A 15,469-nucleotide genomic window follows, 5' to 3' on the forward strand; every position below is an offset into this window, starting at 1 on the left:
TATTCCACAGAGAAGGCTAGGTGGTCGTCCCTGCATTGGAGGAATTTGATGATTCTTTCAAACCTAGTCACTTTGATGAGTGATAAACATATATATTTTGCTTAAAGCTTTATTGTTTCTTACTATAGAACTGTTATATCAGCCCTCCTGTCAATCAGCCATGGGTTGTATAATACATTTGAAATTGTGTGAAACCTTAGAATAAATTTTAAGACAATTCTTTACCAACACCAAGTGTTTCCAGGCCTTGATCCTAACCCTAACCTTCTACACATAGCCAAAAAAATTGATTGATTGATGCAAAATATGAATTGTGTTAATAGTTTCATTTTTCCCATTATTTTATAATTTGTCCAAAAATTCTCAATTTTTTCATAAAAGCCCTCAGAATATTAATGCCGTGATCATAAAGAACTAACATAGCTACTCTTGATTAGTGAAGTATTAATCACAAATATCAACTAAAAATGGAAATTATAATTGTTGGCAATGAGATTATATATTTTAATTTTATTATTATTAATTATTATTACAATTCTATTTGAATTAACAAACATAAATCCTGAAATAAGTGGCAAAATAGTTCATTGTGATTTAACTGAAATTAGCCTGTCATGCCAAATTGTTTTCTGCCTTAGGATTTACTAAATCCAAATGTATAGGATTTATCAAATCTTACTAATAAACAAACAGCCCCTAAAAAAGGGAAATTAACCTGAAATAAATAAGAAGAATGCACTCAATACAGTATAAGCATGACATAATAAGAACTTTATTTTAGTGGCACATAGCGTCAAATAATATATATATATATAATTTGGAATGTTACTTTCAGTGAGTAAATAATGTATTGACATTGTCAATTGATTACTATAGACATTATAATTAAAAAAAAATACTATCAAAAATGAATAATACTAAATAAATATTAATCGTAGCTATCATTTAGCTTAAGAATCTTTCTTGAGCTGTGCTCGTAGAAAAATTACTCGCTTTCCTAAGGGCATCTCCAACGGATACGCAAACGATCGTTTGCCGTGGAGAATTCGTTCCAACCGAGCGCGAAATGTCACGGCATCCACTCGCCAATGAACAGTGCGACGCCATATTTGGCGTCGCACTGTTCACCCGCCATTTGTTTTTTTTTAAATTTGAAAATTATATAAAATGAAATATGGGAAATAATTTAGGAATATTCTTTTTTTGGTGTTAGAAAATGGAGTTCGGTTGGAGACAAGTTACTGCATTTTAGTGTATTACTGCATTTTGGAGTGGAAAATGAGTTTTTCGGTTGGAGATGCCCTAAGGCGTCTGTGCCTTGGGCGAAGGTGCCTTAAAAAAATGAAGAAATAATAAAGCTATAAAACCATCAAGTGACACCTAGCCTCACCCTGCCTTGCCAAAGGTGCAAGTCCCTCAATAAATGTGATCATTACTCCATTCCTTTTTGCACAGTCCCTAGAGAGTCGCTTCCATTACTCTCTAAATATTCAATAGTCTATTTTACTATTTGAACCTGAATACAAAACCTTATGACAATCATCTACAGAAAAATCAAAATTTTATCATGCAAATCACTTTGAGAATGAGAGAGAACCCAATTTAATATATAGCTCATCTTGAAAAATGTTGTCAAAATATACGAGTTTGTCTTGATGGTTCAAATATCTATATAAAAAAAAATTCTGCCTACCTCAAATTTACACCTCAACACTTAAAATATATTTCAAAATTTCATCAAATGGTCTTGATTTCAGTGATATACTCTGGTTTTCAATGTATTAATTTCGTGTTTGATATCTGGTAGATTCAGAATGAAGGACTTCTCTTGTTTCCTATATGGATTTAAAATTTGCACTCGACCTTTTGACCACCTTACCTTAATTAAAATGTATAGAATAAAGGCTATGTTTTTTTAAAGAACCTAGGCCATAAAAATATAGCCCTGGGTGGGTCATGAGAAGCTGGTTAATAAGTGCTCACTTTCCACCCAAAGCCACGAACAGCCGCCACCTCTGCCTCCTTCCTCCTTTTCTTCCGGCGATACACAACAAGCTTCCACCAACAGTAAAACAAGGGGGGATATATTCTAAACTACTTTATAGTTATTCTCCAATCACACAAAATCAAACCATTCCAAAACAGAGCGCTAACCTTCTCAACTCCGCAGCTTCGAATAGAAGTTCCAACTTTCATCACCATGTCGTACACTTCTTTGTAAGTTAGCCACACATATTTCCCCGCCTGTAACAATTCACAATGTCTGATTATCCAGAATATATATTACAGAAATGCAGTGAACATCCATCATCATTGAGTTACGCACCTTCCCATCAACAATCTCGCGACGCCCAAGCATCCGATTGCCAGGATTTCTTTCCACCGACAAGCTGGATAAAAAGAACCATCACATCCATAAAGGCATACCATACCAGTCAAAATAATCGAATAACTCCCAAATGATTTCCGATATAGCTTGGAATCCGAAGAATGAAGGGAAAGTGGGAGGAGCTAGGGATCAGAAACAGGGCTAACCGGAAGACATCCCAGCAGCTATCGACGCCAGGAACCGGCGGCGGAAATCCGTCCTTGGCGAATACGCTCCGGTAGGCGGGACCGACTGATGGCGAGCCGGTGGTACCCTCCCGGCACTTCTCCACCTCCACCAAGTACTTCATCTCCGATGATCACTACCGCTGCAGCGAGATCACTGTCTCTGTTATTTAATGCGGGGAAGGAAAGCGATCCTTTCATCAGTCTTTCATTGGTGGGAAGAAGGTGAAGGTGGTTAGGATTTCGGCCGCCTTTTGTATTGCTTTCTAACGGCGTCCCCACCGGATGTTGATCTATCGTCTAACTATGGTGGTTTGGAAGAAAGTTGTTAGGAATCTCTGTCGCAGAATATTACAAAATAGTTAGTATTAGATGAGAAATTTTATTTTTTGTTTCATTTTATTTAAAATGTATAAATATTTTTATTATTTATTCTTTGTTATAAAACATTAAAAAGTTTTTTTTATCAAAATATACCTATTTTTGTCTAGCAATGCTTATTTGAATTTCACTGTGATAAAAGTTATTTCAATCTTGTTTTATTTTTATTTAAACCCTAAGCATCTCTGTTTAAACTCATAGCACATGCCCCCCGCCCCCGCTCAAAAAAAAATAAATAAATAAATAAATCACTTTCCAGTAAGCTTAACTATTTATGGTACAACCCGTTGTCAACTTTCATTTTATTTATTACAAACTTTTTCCATTTCAAGTCTTCCATCACCTTCTGTGGAAGGTCAAGAAATCTATAGATCTATTTGAATTTCAAATTCTCCAATTAGATTTATTTGAGTAATATAGTTCTTTTTTTTTAAAGTTAGCGGAAACCTACTCTAATTTTGTAATTCTTCTTTTTAAAGTTTTTTTAATAGTCCATAGAAGCCATCAAAATCTTTTTCTGGACAAATGAAAAGCATAAATGGTTCGTTTTCCCCTGTGCTCCTCTCTCGCAACTCACGATCTCGAGCACGGCTTTCATTTTCCTTTTTGCTCCTCTCTCACCCCAAGCTAAGATTGCATGTGGCAGATGTTTATTCTAACATTCCAAAACAAATAGAATTATTTTAATTTAGCCCCCCTAGAATAAAATTTCTGGCTCTGGGATTGCCCATTATGCATTATGCCCTTGAATTAAGTAAACTCTTCTAAATTATAATTTCATTCTTTCTTTAAAGTGATGTGTCAAATAGAGCAAAAATTTTTAGACAATTTGGTTCTAAATAGGTCAAATTTGCTCAAGATTTAATGTAGAGGCTATGATAGACTCTAAAAGTATCAAAATTAAGTCCATAACATTAAAAATAGACCTAAATGGTTAGCTATCTTTGTTTGTGCATATTAGTTTTAAAGCGAGGGAGGTTCTCAATTCCTATAGAACTTTGGTCTTTTTTCTTTTGAAATTGAGTTAATTTTCTCTATTTTGACATATTAGTTCTATGGTGAGAGAGATTCTTAATCAATTTGGTAGAGCCCTAATCTTCTCTAAAATTGTATCAATTATCTTTGTTTGAACAAATTAGTTCTAATGTTAGAGGTTCTCAATTCTTATGACGGAACTCTGATCTTTTCCTCCAAAGGAATTAATTGTCTCAAAATTTAGTTTCAACTATGAACAATCATCCATGGCATAGAAACAATGGAATATCAACTAAGCGAACCCCCCAAACAAAGCCTATATTGATAATTTTGTTCAATGCCTTAATTTTTCTATTTGACCTATTTTTTTCAAGCTTTTTTGTACTCATCTTCTCAGTATTTTTTTTATTATTTTTGTTGATTGATCAAGTGTATATGAATGTTGTTTAAAAATCCTTAGAGGTATAGACCTGTTGTGGGCTCCGAAAATTCTCACGCAACGGCCTCTCCGAACCGTCTATTTTTCTTATTGTGATGGTGGATAGTTTTAACGATCTTAGGTTCCAGGTGAAGTTTAAGAAGACAGATTGAATTTTGAATTAAACATTACCCAAAAATTTTGCCCTCGTTTTGTGAGGACTTTTTGATATGAGTTTAAGTTTTCTATAGGTGCAAGCCCCTATAATTAATTACCCCTCCTGATAATGAGAGAGAACTTTCGATTAAGGCTAGTCATTAAAGAGGACCCATATATGTCATAAATCCAATGCATAATAGAAACATTTTTAAGATTTGGATTTGGGATATGGATTTTGGAGTTTAATACTTACAATTTATCACCACAAACATAAAACTAGTGATGGGGGAATAAAGACGGGCCCGATCAAGATCCCATAGTTCTGTCGTCCTCGGCCGTCATGATCCATGGTCTACTTAGTCAGAATAGGTAGTTGACCCAACCAAACAGAAGGCACCTTATCGGTAGCCATGGGTTGCTTCATTGAAGAATACCTTATAGACCTAAGATGGTGTTTTTTAAAGGGGATAGATATGAATCCACCTTAGTTGATATAGGGCTTTATATTTATATATATATATATATATATATATATATATATATCTGTCAAATATACACTATGATTCATTACTCAAGGGTTTGATGCCATTAGAGAGCAAATGTGCTTCAGCCATGATCGTAATATAATAGAGCCATTTTGCAACAAAATCATCCAATCAGAGGGCACATGACACGTCCTTGCTGGCAAGAGATTGTTTGAGAATGAATCTTAATAATACACATAACATGACATTCGCTCTTTATGAGCTGAGGTTAATTTCAAATATATTATCCCCGACAAGCGGTTGCAGGAGATGTATGCATTTTTAATTTTAAGTTTTTAGTTAATAAATTTCATTTTAAGAATTCTTAACTTTTATTGGTTTTGAGGTTTGACCCATCTAGTTGAGATTTTATGTCAACACGGCCATCATCATGGAGACATTAAAGTCACTATATTATTGTAGGTTTGGGAATTATTTTACTATTCAAGTCTTGTCAATTACATTCCTTTTGATGAGGACAATGAGACTTGAGTATTTGACTCGTGTAACATTCTCAATGTGATGATCAGAGCACATGTGGGTCATGTTTAGTTTGCAAATAGACTATTATATTAGTGAGCATTTGACCCTACGCATCATTCTCAAACATTTGTGTTTGTAACTTTAACACGTTGATTGGAGTACATGCAAGTATGTTTGAGTATATAATTTGATGTTATTATACGAGTATAGCCTTCTGTTCACTTATGCGAGTATTATAGATCTTGTGGCATTTGAGGGCATTAGATTTTAGGTATATATATGAGAGATATTATTTAATTTTGTCTCCTTCAAACTATCATTTAATACAATTCCTAGAGGATGTTTACTCAATAGATGCTAGGAGATAGTGTTCTAACTTGTGAGTGTGTTACATCATTTGTTATGAATTTCTTAGTGCTACATACATGCTATTTATGTGCACTATCAATCCGTTGCTCCTGCTCACAAGTGAATGGTAACATGCACTAGAAGTTCCCCGCTACTATCCCTAGACAGACTGGTTTATTTGATATGATCTTCTTGTTCATGCTTATAGGATAGTCATTGTAGGCATTATGAATTCCTTTCTCCTACTCATAGGTAAATTGTAGTATACTTGAGTGTCAGGTTTGAATTTAAAACTTATTTGATTGTGTGTAATATTTGCTTACGTGATTATTATCAATGCTACCATATACCTCCAAAAGTATATTTCTATATGAAAATAAGATCATTTTCTTTCAATCATTGCAACCTAAATTACTTGTATCATATGATCTTGTAACTATGCGTTGGCAACTTGATTCATATCACTCTTCACATTTCCTTCATCTTGTGCAGGCCTATTTATCCCAATATGACAACTACTAACAATATATATATATCATCTGCTAAGACATTTTCATCAAGTGAAGTCTCCATAAATTATAATTCCATAAATATCTTGATCAAGTTGTCCAACAGGTGGTCTTTACATATGGGTTATCCATGTAATTAACATCATTTGTGATTTTAAACTGGCCCGAGTAATTTTACTATTTTCTTGGAATGTTGACTTGATATTTGGGCTTCTAAATAACTAAGGTTGTGTTGGAAGTACTTCAACATGACGGTGAGAGGTATTGCATAAGTGTCATCAAATTGATTAACCTTAACATACTTAGAATTTGGTGTTGGGAGAACTCCTTCATGTTATGATGATGCGCCTTATTATCTAGCCTCCTTTAGAAGCTAAAGGATTTAAGCTTATTGATCCTCTAAAATTTGTCCTATGTGGCCTTCACCAACAAATCTATATTGCCCTTAATTAAAGGATTGATCTTCAATCATTAAAAAGTACAAATATCTTTTCTTTCTCGCTCTCTCCTTCTCTTCTTTTACACCATTCTCACATACAAAAGCATAAGAGAAAGTTAAGTTAATAGCACCAAGAGATGCCACCCTTCAGAAAAATGAGAAAAAAAAATTGATTATATTTTTTAGGATAAAAATGATATTGTTCTTCATAATCGAGGAAGGGGTTAGTGCTATATAGTTGATATATCATAAAAAATTTTTCCTGATCGAGAACAATTCTCATAGCAAAGTTAAATAAAAAACATCCAAAATTATTCCTTGGATCATCCAAACTCTGATTTCAATGAACTTATAGTCGAACTGAACATCTCGAAAAGACAAACCCAATGACACCAAATTCGATCCAATCTGAGCCAAATGGATCCAAATCGAAAGTCTAATGCACATTTGGAAGCTTCAAAGCATATATTGAATTACCAAATGATTTCCAAATGTGACATGCTTATAGTCGAATTGAGTGACTCGACGAGATGAATCCAACGAGCCCAAGATTGCTAAATTCTAACATCATTAAAACACTCCTATGTGCAATAAACGGTCAATGATCAAGAGAATCGATATTGAATGTCCATCTAAAACACTCCCAACCTATCCTTGATCTTCTCACTATTTATTAGCCATGCCACTCTAAAAAAACTATAAATATACCCCTCATTCTTTGTAAGATGGGAGAGGAAGAAAGAGAAATAAGAGGAAGAAGAAATAGAAATCTGAGATCTCTAATGCCACCAAGCTCCTCCTCAACAACCGCTTGGCCACTGACCATCACCAAATTTCTGTCCGACCACCAGCCATTGCTGAACTTCTAACCGGCCACGTATTGTCTCCAGACTTCTACCCGACTACCAGCCATCATCAGACCACTACCGAGCCTCTGCCCGGCCACCAACCGTCGTTTGACCACTACTAGACTTTGCCCAACCACAAGTAGTCGACGGACCACCTCCAGACTTTTTCCCGGCCACCAGCCGTCGTTGGACCACCATCGATCTTTTGCCCTACCACAAGCAGTTGTCAAACCACCACTAGACTTCTACACGGCCACCAACCGTTGTTAGACCACTGCAAATATTTTACCCTACCACAAGTCATCGCCTAAGCACTGCCAAACTTTTGCATGGCCACCAGCTGTCACCAAACCACCATCAAACTTCTATGCAGCCATCAGCCATTATAGGACCACCACTGGACTTATGTTTAGCCACCAACTATAGTCAAACCACTATTTGACTTCTACCAGCCACCAACCATCATCAGACCGCTGCGGGACTTATCCCCGGCCACCAGAAGATGCCAAGTTTCTGCCCGACCACCGACTATTGTTGGACTTCTGCTTGACACTGAACACTATTGGACTTTCACCCAACCATCGAGTGTCGCCAAACTTCTGCCTGATCATTGAACAATATCAAACTTCATCCCTTGAACTATTATAATTTCATTCTCTCCCAATTAAAGGATGAATATTGCATTCTAATTCACTCAAATTTAATGAAATCATTTCTGAGCATGCCCAAAATTTTTCCCTTTTCAAGATTTTTACCGTTAATAATCTGTTGGAGTGAAAATAAGTGTTGTTGAGTTTTGAAATAGATTTTTTTTGGAGAATTTAATTTTTGGAATTTTTAGTTTCAAAATCAAACACATCATTATGAATGATATATCACCTCGGGAGGTGAACATAACATTTCCTAATGGATTCAAATTATAAAACTTTTAATTTATCTGGATTATCATGGCCCAACTCAAGACAGACAACATATGGTCCCGAAGGATCAAAATGATGATCAATAGAGTACTATTTGACTATAATAATTCATATAAGCAATCATTAATTTCATAATCAAAATCATGATAATAGAAATATATATCTTTATGGAGAAAGAAGATATTGTTTATTATCAATTATTTGAAAATGATAATAATAATCATCAAATTTGATTTTTCCCAAAGATAATTATTTGAGTTTTTTTAATTGATTATTTTGAAAATTGGATATTGGTTTTAAATCTGCTACGAGCGCAAACCCTCGTAGTTAATTATTTTATAGGAAAATTAGAATTTCCTACGAATACTCTCGATTAAGGCTTCATTTGGGAAGACTTTCTTACTTCTTCTTAAAGTAGTTTTTAAGTATAAAAATTAATTTTTTGTGTTAGAAAGCTGCTTTAGGAAGTAGTAAGAAATTCATCTCAAACAAAGCCTAAAATAGTGGTATAAATTTTATTAAATATTTTAAGGCTTGATTTCAAAGAAAGTGAGGTTGGAAATTCAGTAGGGACTGGATCAAAGTGGAACAATTATTTTTGGATGTCAAAGGAGAAAAGGTATGTGGTGTATTGGGATTCTGAAATATTTTAAAAGCACCCCAACCAATCCTAAGTGTTGGACTTAAATTTACATCAGAAGAGATTTAAGTTTGAGTTATCAATTTTATTAGAAAATTGGAATTCAATTCCTGAAGATAGAGGTCTTATAACATGAGCCTGTCTCAAAACATAAATCTAAATTGGGTACTAAAAATTAATAACCCGAACCTAGCTAATATAGAGCAAACCTGGACTTACCCCAGCTTAGATTAGGGAGCCAAGTAACCACTTAAGTGCTTTAAAACCATAAGTCTAGTCGCTTATGAAAGAGTGATAGGGACATTTGATTAAGTTAAGTTTAAGGAATCGATGCTGACATCTATAGCAGATCCTAATTGGCCCTTTGACATATGTTAGATAAATTGATACTAAAATTAAATGCCATTAAATTTTTGGACATTTTTAAGCTTGTATTTAATGTTATGCATGCTAGTTGATGTGAGACCTTGATCCCAGATCGTCCTGGACGATCCTGGAGCAGATTTTGATATTACAACTTTCACCGCACAACTTTTGGTATGTTATAGATATGATTATTGTACACGATTTGAGTATTTTCTGCGACGATTTTACCGGTCGGAATTGATTCTACGCGATTTTAATTGAATAGAAAAATATCAGGACGTGATTTGATTTGGATCCTATAGAATAATAGTGTTGTATTGATGTCGTGAATATTCTACTGTAATTTGGAGAAATTTGGAATTTGTGCTTTTTGCAGGATTTTTGTGTAAATTTGACAGACTGCCGTTACTCTGCCCGATTTTCGTACGATTTCTGATTTTCCCGAAATTGATAGATTGAATTGATTGTTCTAGATTTCTTTAATATTGCTTATTGCATCGATTATTGCATTGACTATTGATTGGATTGATTGATACTGAAAGACAAATGAGAACCTGGTTGAACGTTGGTTGGAGATTGATATTGACATGTACAGGATGGTGGGCCGACGGGCTTTCCTTTAAACCATAGATCATCGATATAACGATTGGGAGTCATAAGGAGTTTTATATGCCGACGGGCGGCCGACGGGCAAAAGAGTGACGACTCTTATTGATTGAAACCAACGTATGGATATCTACAACAGCAATATGGATTCTACAACAGCACTATGGATTTCTACAACAGCACTATTGATCATAGCTAGTGTTTGTGCTTGTCGAGTAAGACCATTGTATGGAATTGCATGTATACGATATTGCATCGTATGGATTTCCTGATATGCATTGATTTATTGATTTCCGATTGATTTATTGATATTGATGGATTTATTGAATTGATTTATTATTGAACGGATTTATTGATTTTATTGATTGATCATTGATCATTGATATTATTGATTTTTGCATTGTATTGACTTGCTACAATTGATTTATCGTATTGCTTTTCCGATTGATATTATCGACTTGATTGATTCATAGATACCGGCATCGACTTTGATATGGATTCTGCGTATTGATTCATAGATATTGACACCGATATTGATATAGATTGTATCGATTGATAGATACCGACATCGACATTGATATGGATATGATATTGACATATGGATATTATTGATACGACAGATCCTGACATGCTATTGATACACTGATACATTGATTCGTCATACCGATTATCGATTGATTGATTGAATGGATTGTTGCCGTATGGATTTGATTTATCGTAGAATAGATTTCTCTATGGAGCTAATTGTATTGATTTCAATTGACCTGATGATTTCATTGTATGGATTTGTTTTAATTGCTTATTGAGTTGATTCGATTGTTTTATGGATTTCCCTGATGAGAGATATAATTGACTGGAAAGTGCTCTATTGATTGAGATGATTTCCCTATTGTAGCATCGTACGTCGTCATTATTGAATCTGTCGTAGTGTCATTGAATATTGTATATTGATCTCGAGTAAATCGTCTTGAATAATTGGATTGACTGATTTGCAAGAGTACGTTCTGACACGAGTCCTTTATTGAATTAATTGATGCTATTGATTGCTATTAATTAACACAGACATTCTATTGATTAGACAGATGATATAGATACAATAAATTGACTAGACGACACGATTGATTGAACTGATAGTATTGATTGATAGACACTGCTACGATGGATAGATATTGGCTTCCAGTCACTTATTGATTTGATTTCTGAGACGTATTGATTTATCGATGTTTTTACCGCTGTATTGATTATTGATTTTTTATTTCCGTACTGCATTGACTACTGATTTGATTTCCGCTGTACAGACTTGATTTCATTGACTATGGATTTCCGCATTGCATAGACTCATTGACCATTGATTGACTCGATTTGATTGACCTGCATATTGATAGCATCGCCGTGCTTTGATTTCAGTTGTAGGCTTTGGTGACCTGCTGGGCTTTGTAAGCTCATTATATGTGGTTGAAATTTTCAGGTCCGAGTAAGGCAACTGGAATGGAGTTCGATCAGAATGTCAGACGAATCCTTTCACTATTGATATCTGGGGCATCACAGTTGACTTGATAAATACTTAAATCAAATATGAAGCAGTTTTAAAAATGATTAAAAATATATTTTCTCCTAAAGATTATATAACTTTCCATTAACAGTACTGCAACCTAATAGGTCAGTTGACATGCCAGAACCCACTGGTGGAGAAGTGCCTAACAAGGTAAAGAATATATAATATGTATGCATAAGAACTCTCGATAAATCCAATCTTACTTCTTAAATTTGATAAAAATTTTATATGAGTTTAAATATTTTAAATTTAATTAAGATAGAAAATATTTTACCTTTCCCTCACGAGCCTCTGATTGGGTTCCAGTTTAAATCAAAGATTAACATGCAAAATCACCAAAAAAAAAACTACTACAAACATGCAATCCTAATCACAGAGCAAGTACATCAATCAATAATCAAATAAATTAAATTAATATTCAAATTAAAAGTCCATATGGCAAGTACCACTTAATATTATAACTCAGGGTCTGTAGAAAGTAAAGTGGTCAGGTACCACTAACGACAGCCCGGATTCTACTCCTAAGACTTAAAGTTAACTTAAGAATATGATTCTTCTTGATTTTTACTTCTTCATCTTTTTACGGGTTCATTAGATCTATCGGGTTCGGATATCCAATGGAAATGAAAATCTCACTTAAATAAGGTACTTTTTTCTCTTTGGATTCACAAAGTATCTTAATATGGATATCCAAATGAAAAGGGACTCTCCCCTAGGGAGATGTATCTCTTTTCTTTGGATTCCAGATTGGAAATATATCACATCTCAAATTATCACTTTAATAATTATAACTCAATAGAATTCAAATTACATTACATGAAAATAAAAAATCTAGACTCTGATAACTTGCAGGGTTATTCTAAAAATTTAATATTAAATCATCCCAAGCAGTTATATATTGAAATTAAAATACTCAAACTAGCTACCCTAGACCATGCTCTTTTAATTTTTAAAAGGGATACTTAGCGCAATAAATACCTATAGCAATTTAAAATTTATAATTTTTTTGCCCCCTTTTATTTTCAAATGCCCTGTATGAGCATGTCCACATGCATAAGATTATATTAGCATTAAATTGCCCCTAACCTAAGAATAAATCTAATACATAATTATTCATATCATGGAATATAGAAATTAAATAAATAATCATAATAATCATCTAATTCTAACAACCAGTATGTAGTGAAAGTTCAAAAAATTCAGTACATAACAGAAAAGTAAACACCGGTCTAACCTAGATCTAGAAGTGGTGCCCTAACAAACCTTTTAAAGTATGTGAGGTAGGTTGTATGGCTTGGATATGCGCTATATATGATGATTAATTAAAGTTTCTTGATATTCTGATTGGTTGAAAGGTTTAAAGGGAAATTTTGATTAAAGTTTAAATCTTAATATGTTAAAATTAATTTTTAAAGATTGATTGGTTAAGGTTTAAGGAATTAAAAGATTTCGATTGATTTAGTTAGTTAGTTGCTAATTTTAGAACCAATTTAATTAAGTTTGTCATCAACTAGTTTATGGTGTTATTTCACAAGCTCAAGGAACCATGCCTCTTTAGAACACGTAGCCCCATAGCCCAAGATAGTCCAGCCTAAAATCCTGGTGTAGTTGAATTAAAATTTTTTAATTTGGTTAAATTATTAATAATTAATTAATTTTAAGATTTTACACTCTATTGAATCCATTCATTATGTTGTTTCACATGCTCAAGGACCGGGCCTCCTTAGGACACTTAACCCACAGCTAGAGGTAGCCCATCTTTGGTGTGGTTGTTTTGTATTGAAGGGTTGATTGAATAATTTTAATGTTGATTATTGTTTGTGCGAATTTAAGATGATTTTTGAATTTTTTTGAATTTTCTAGACTATTTTAATCATTAAATTAAAGGGTCAAATTGTGACTTCTAGATTAAGATTGATTTATAAAAGTTAGAATTTTTATTAAATATTAGATCTCATTATGAGAAATTAGACTGTAAGTTTGCTAGATTTTGACTTTTTATAATTAGTTCTGTGTTTTTGAAAGTTTTGGTTAAAATTTTAACCTAAAGTTGACTAAAAAGTTAACTTTTTGATTAAAATTGAACTCTAGAATTTCGAAAATTTTCTCAAGTACTAGACCTAAACATGAGTAATTAGGCTTTGAGTTTGTCATAATTAGATTTTTTATATTTAATTATAAATTGTTGAAGTTCAAATTGAAATTTGAACTAGAGTTGACTAAAAAGTTGGCTTTTTAATTTTTAGTGATTTTTGGTGGTTTGATATTTTAATGAATATTAAACCTTATATGGAGTACAATACTTTGAGTTTGCTCGATTTGAAGTTTTTTACATTAAGTTATAAAAATTCTTGATGTTTTGACCTAATTTTAAACTAAAGTTGATCGGAGAGTTAACTTTTTGACTTAAACCCATTTATGTCGGTTTGTCATTTTCATAAAATAATAAACCTCAAAGGGAGATGAATGACATTAAGTTTGGTTAATTTAGATTTTTTTAGAATTAATGAAGATTTTTTAAAATTTGATTAATTAATTGAATTTTTTTAATTATTTACTTAAGAAGGTTTTGATTGTTATGATCCAAATTCATCCTAAATTGTATGGAATCACTCCCAAAGATTAGGGATGACCCATGGGAGTGTTTTCAAATGCTTAGAATTTATTTGAAATTTTAATTAAATTTTATTATTTTATTTAATTAAAAATTGATTTTTAATAAAACTTAAATTAAAGTTTTTACAAATCCAGTGATAGGGCTTTTATTTTTCCTAAATAGAGGATCAATTTTCAATCATTTTGATATATTATTTTTAATTTTTAACTGTAATTTTGATTTATTACAATTTTTAAAGTTTTTAGGTCTTTAAAAAGACAAAATTTTGATTTGCTTAATTTTTTGACCTAATGACCTCCAAATCCTTTGAAATTTGGACCTAAGGTGTAAAATGTCACTAAGTTTAATTTTTTGAATTTTCACTCCTATTGGTTGTGTGTATAATTTTATATAATTTTGTTAAGCTAAATAGACCTTGTCTTTAATTATTTTTTGCTAGGTGTCACTAGTATTCAACTGGGTTTGAAACTTTGGTCATCTAACCCTGTGACATATGCAAGCACATCACACAATTATGCAGCTTAATTATAAGAATTTGAAGAGTTATGAATTTTTAAAGTTTTGGTTCTAATTTGGACCCATTACTTTGAAAATTCACATCACATAAATTCATTGAACATATGGTCCTATGAAAATTACATTGAATGCCTAAGTTGTCCAAAACTTTTCGCCAAAATTTGTGTCAATTTTGATCACTTGATTGTGAGAAAATTACAAAATTTAGATTTTAAACAAACCCAAATAGCTCATTATACAATGATTAAAATAACTTAATTTTAATTTTAATAAATACTAGACAAAATTATCTTTCAAATGACACCAAAATCACTTAATTTGGTGAAGAAATGAATTTTCTATAAATTTTGGAAATTTTGGCTATTTATATTAATTTTTAAATCAATTTTTAATTAATAAAATGGTCATTGACAATGATTTCAACTGCTGCGGCGGGCCCTTGCTGTGACTTTAATCTGAGTTAGCTCGGATCAACACCATCGGATCAAAAGGGGATGTCGTGGACGGCTTCGATCATGCCACATAGCCCGTTGTTTGATGAAATGGCATGCGTTTGAGTCCAGAGGGCCGTGCACAGTTATATTTGGGCTATGTAACCCATTATAGGTTGTC

General features: G+C 32.9%; 1 protein-coding gene across 1 annotated transcript in view; it reads right to left on the bottom strand.

Annotated features, from left to right (window-relative positions):
• LOC110100226 (long chain acyl-CoA synthetase 4) overlaps positions 1-2,839 on the bottom strand; it is a 22,886-nt gene extending 20,047 nt beyond the window's left edge. Inside the window, exons 1-3 of the mRNA XM_020827649.2 lie at positions 2,536-2,839; positions 2,327-2,390; positions 2,155-2,244 (exon numbers count right to left, since the gene is read on the bottom strand). Of these exons, the coding sequence (XP_020683308.1) occupies positions 2,155-2,244; positions 2,327-2,390; positions 2,536-2,678 (297 nt within the window). The 5' untranslated portion in view covers positions 2,679-2,839. The remainder of the gene's footprint in view (positions 1-2,154; positions 2,245-2,326; positions 2,391-2,535) is intronic.
• Positions 2,840-15,469: the final 12,630 nt, after the last annotated feature.

The sequence above is a fragment of the Dendrobium catenatum genome, unplaced genomic scaffold (assembly GCF_001605985.2).
Source record: "Dendrobium catenatum unplaced genomic scaffold, ASM160598v2 fragScaff_scaffold_456, whole genome shotgun sequence".
Lineage (NCBI taxonomy): Eukaryota > Viridiplantae > Streptophyta > Magnoliopsida > Asparagales > Orchidaceae > Dendrobium > Dendrobium catenatum.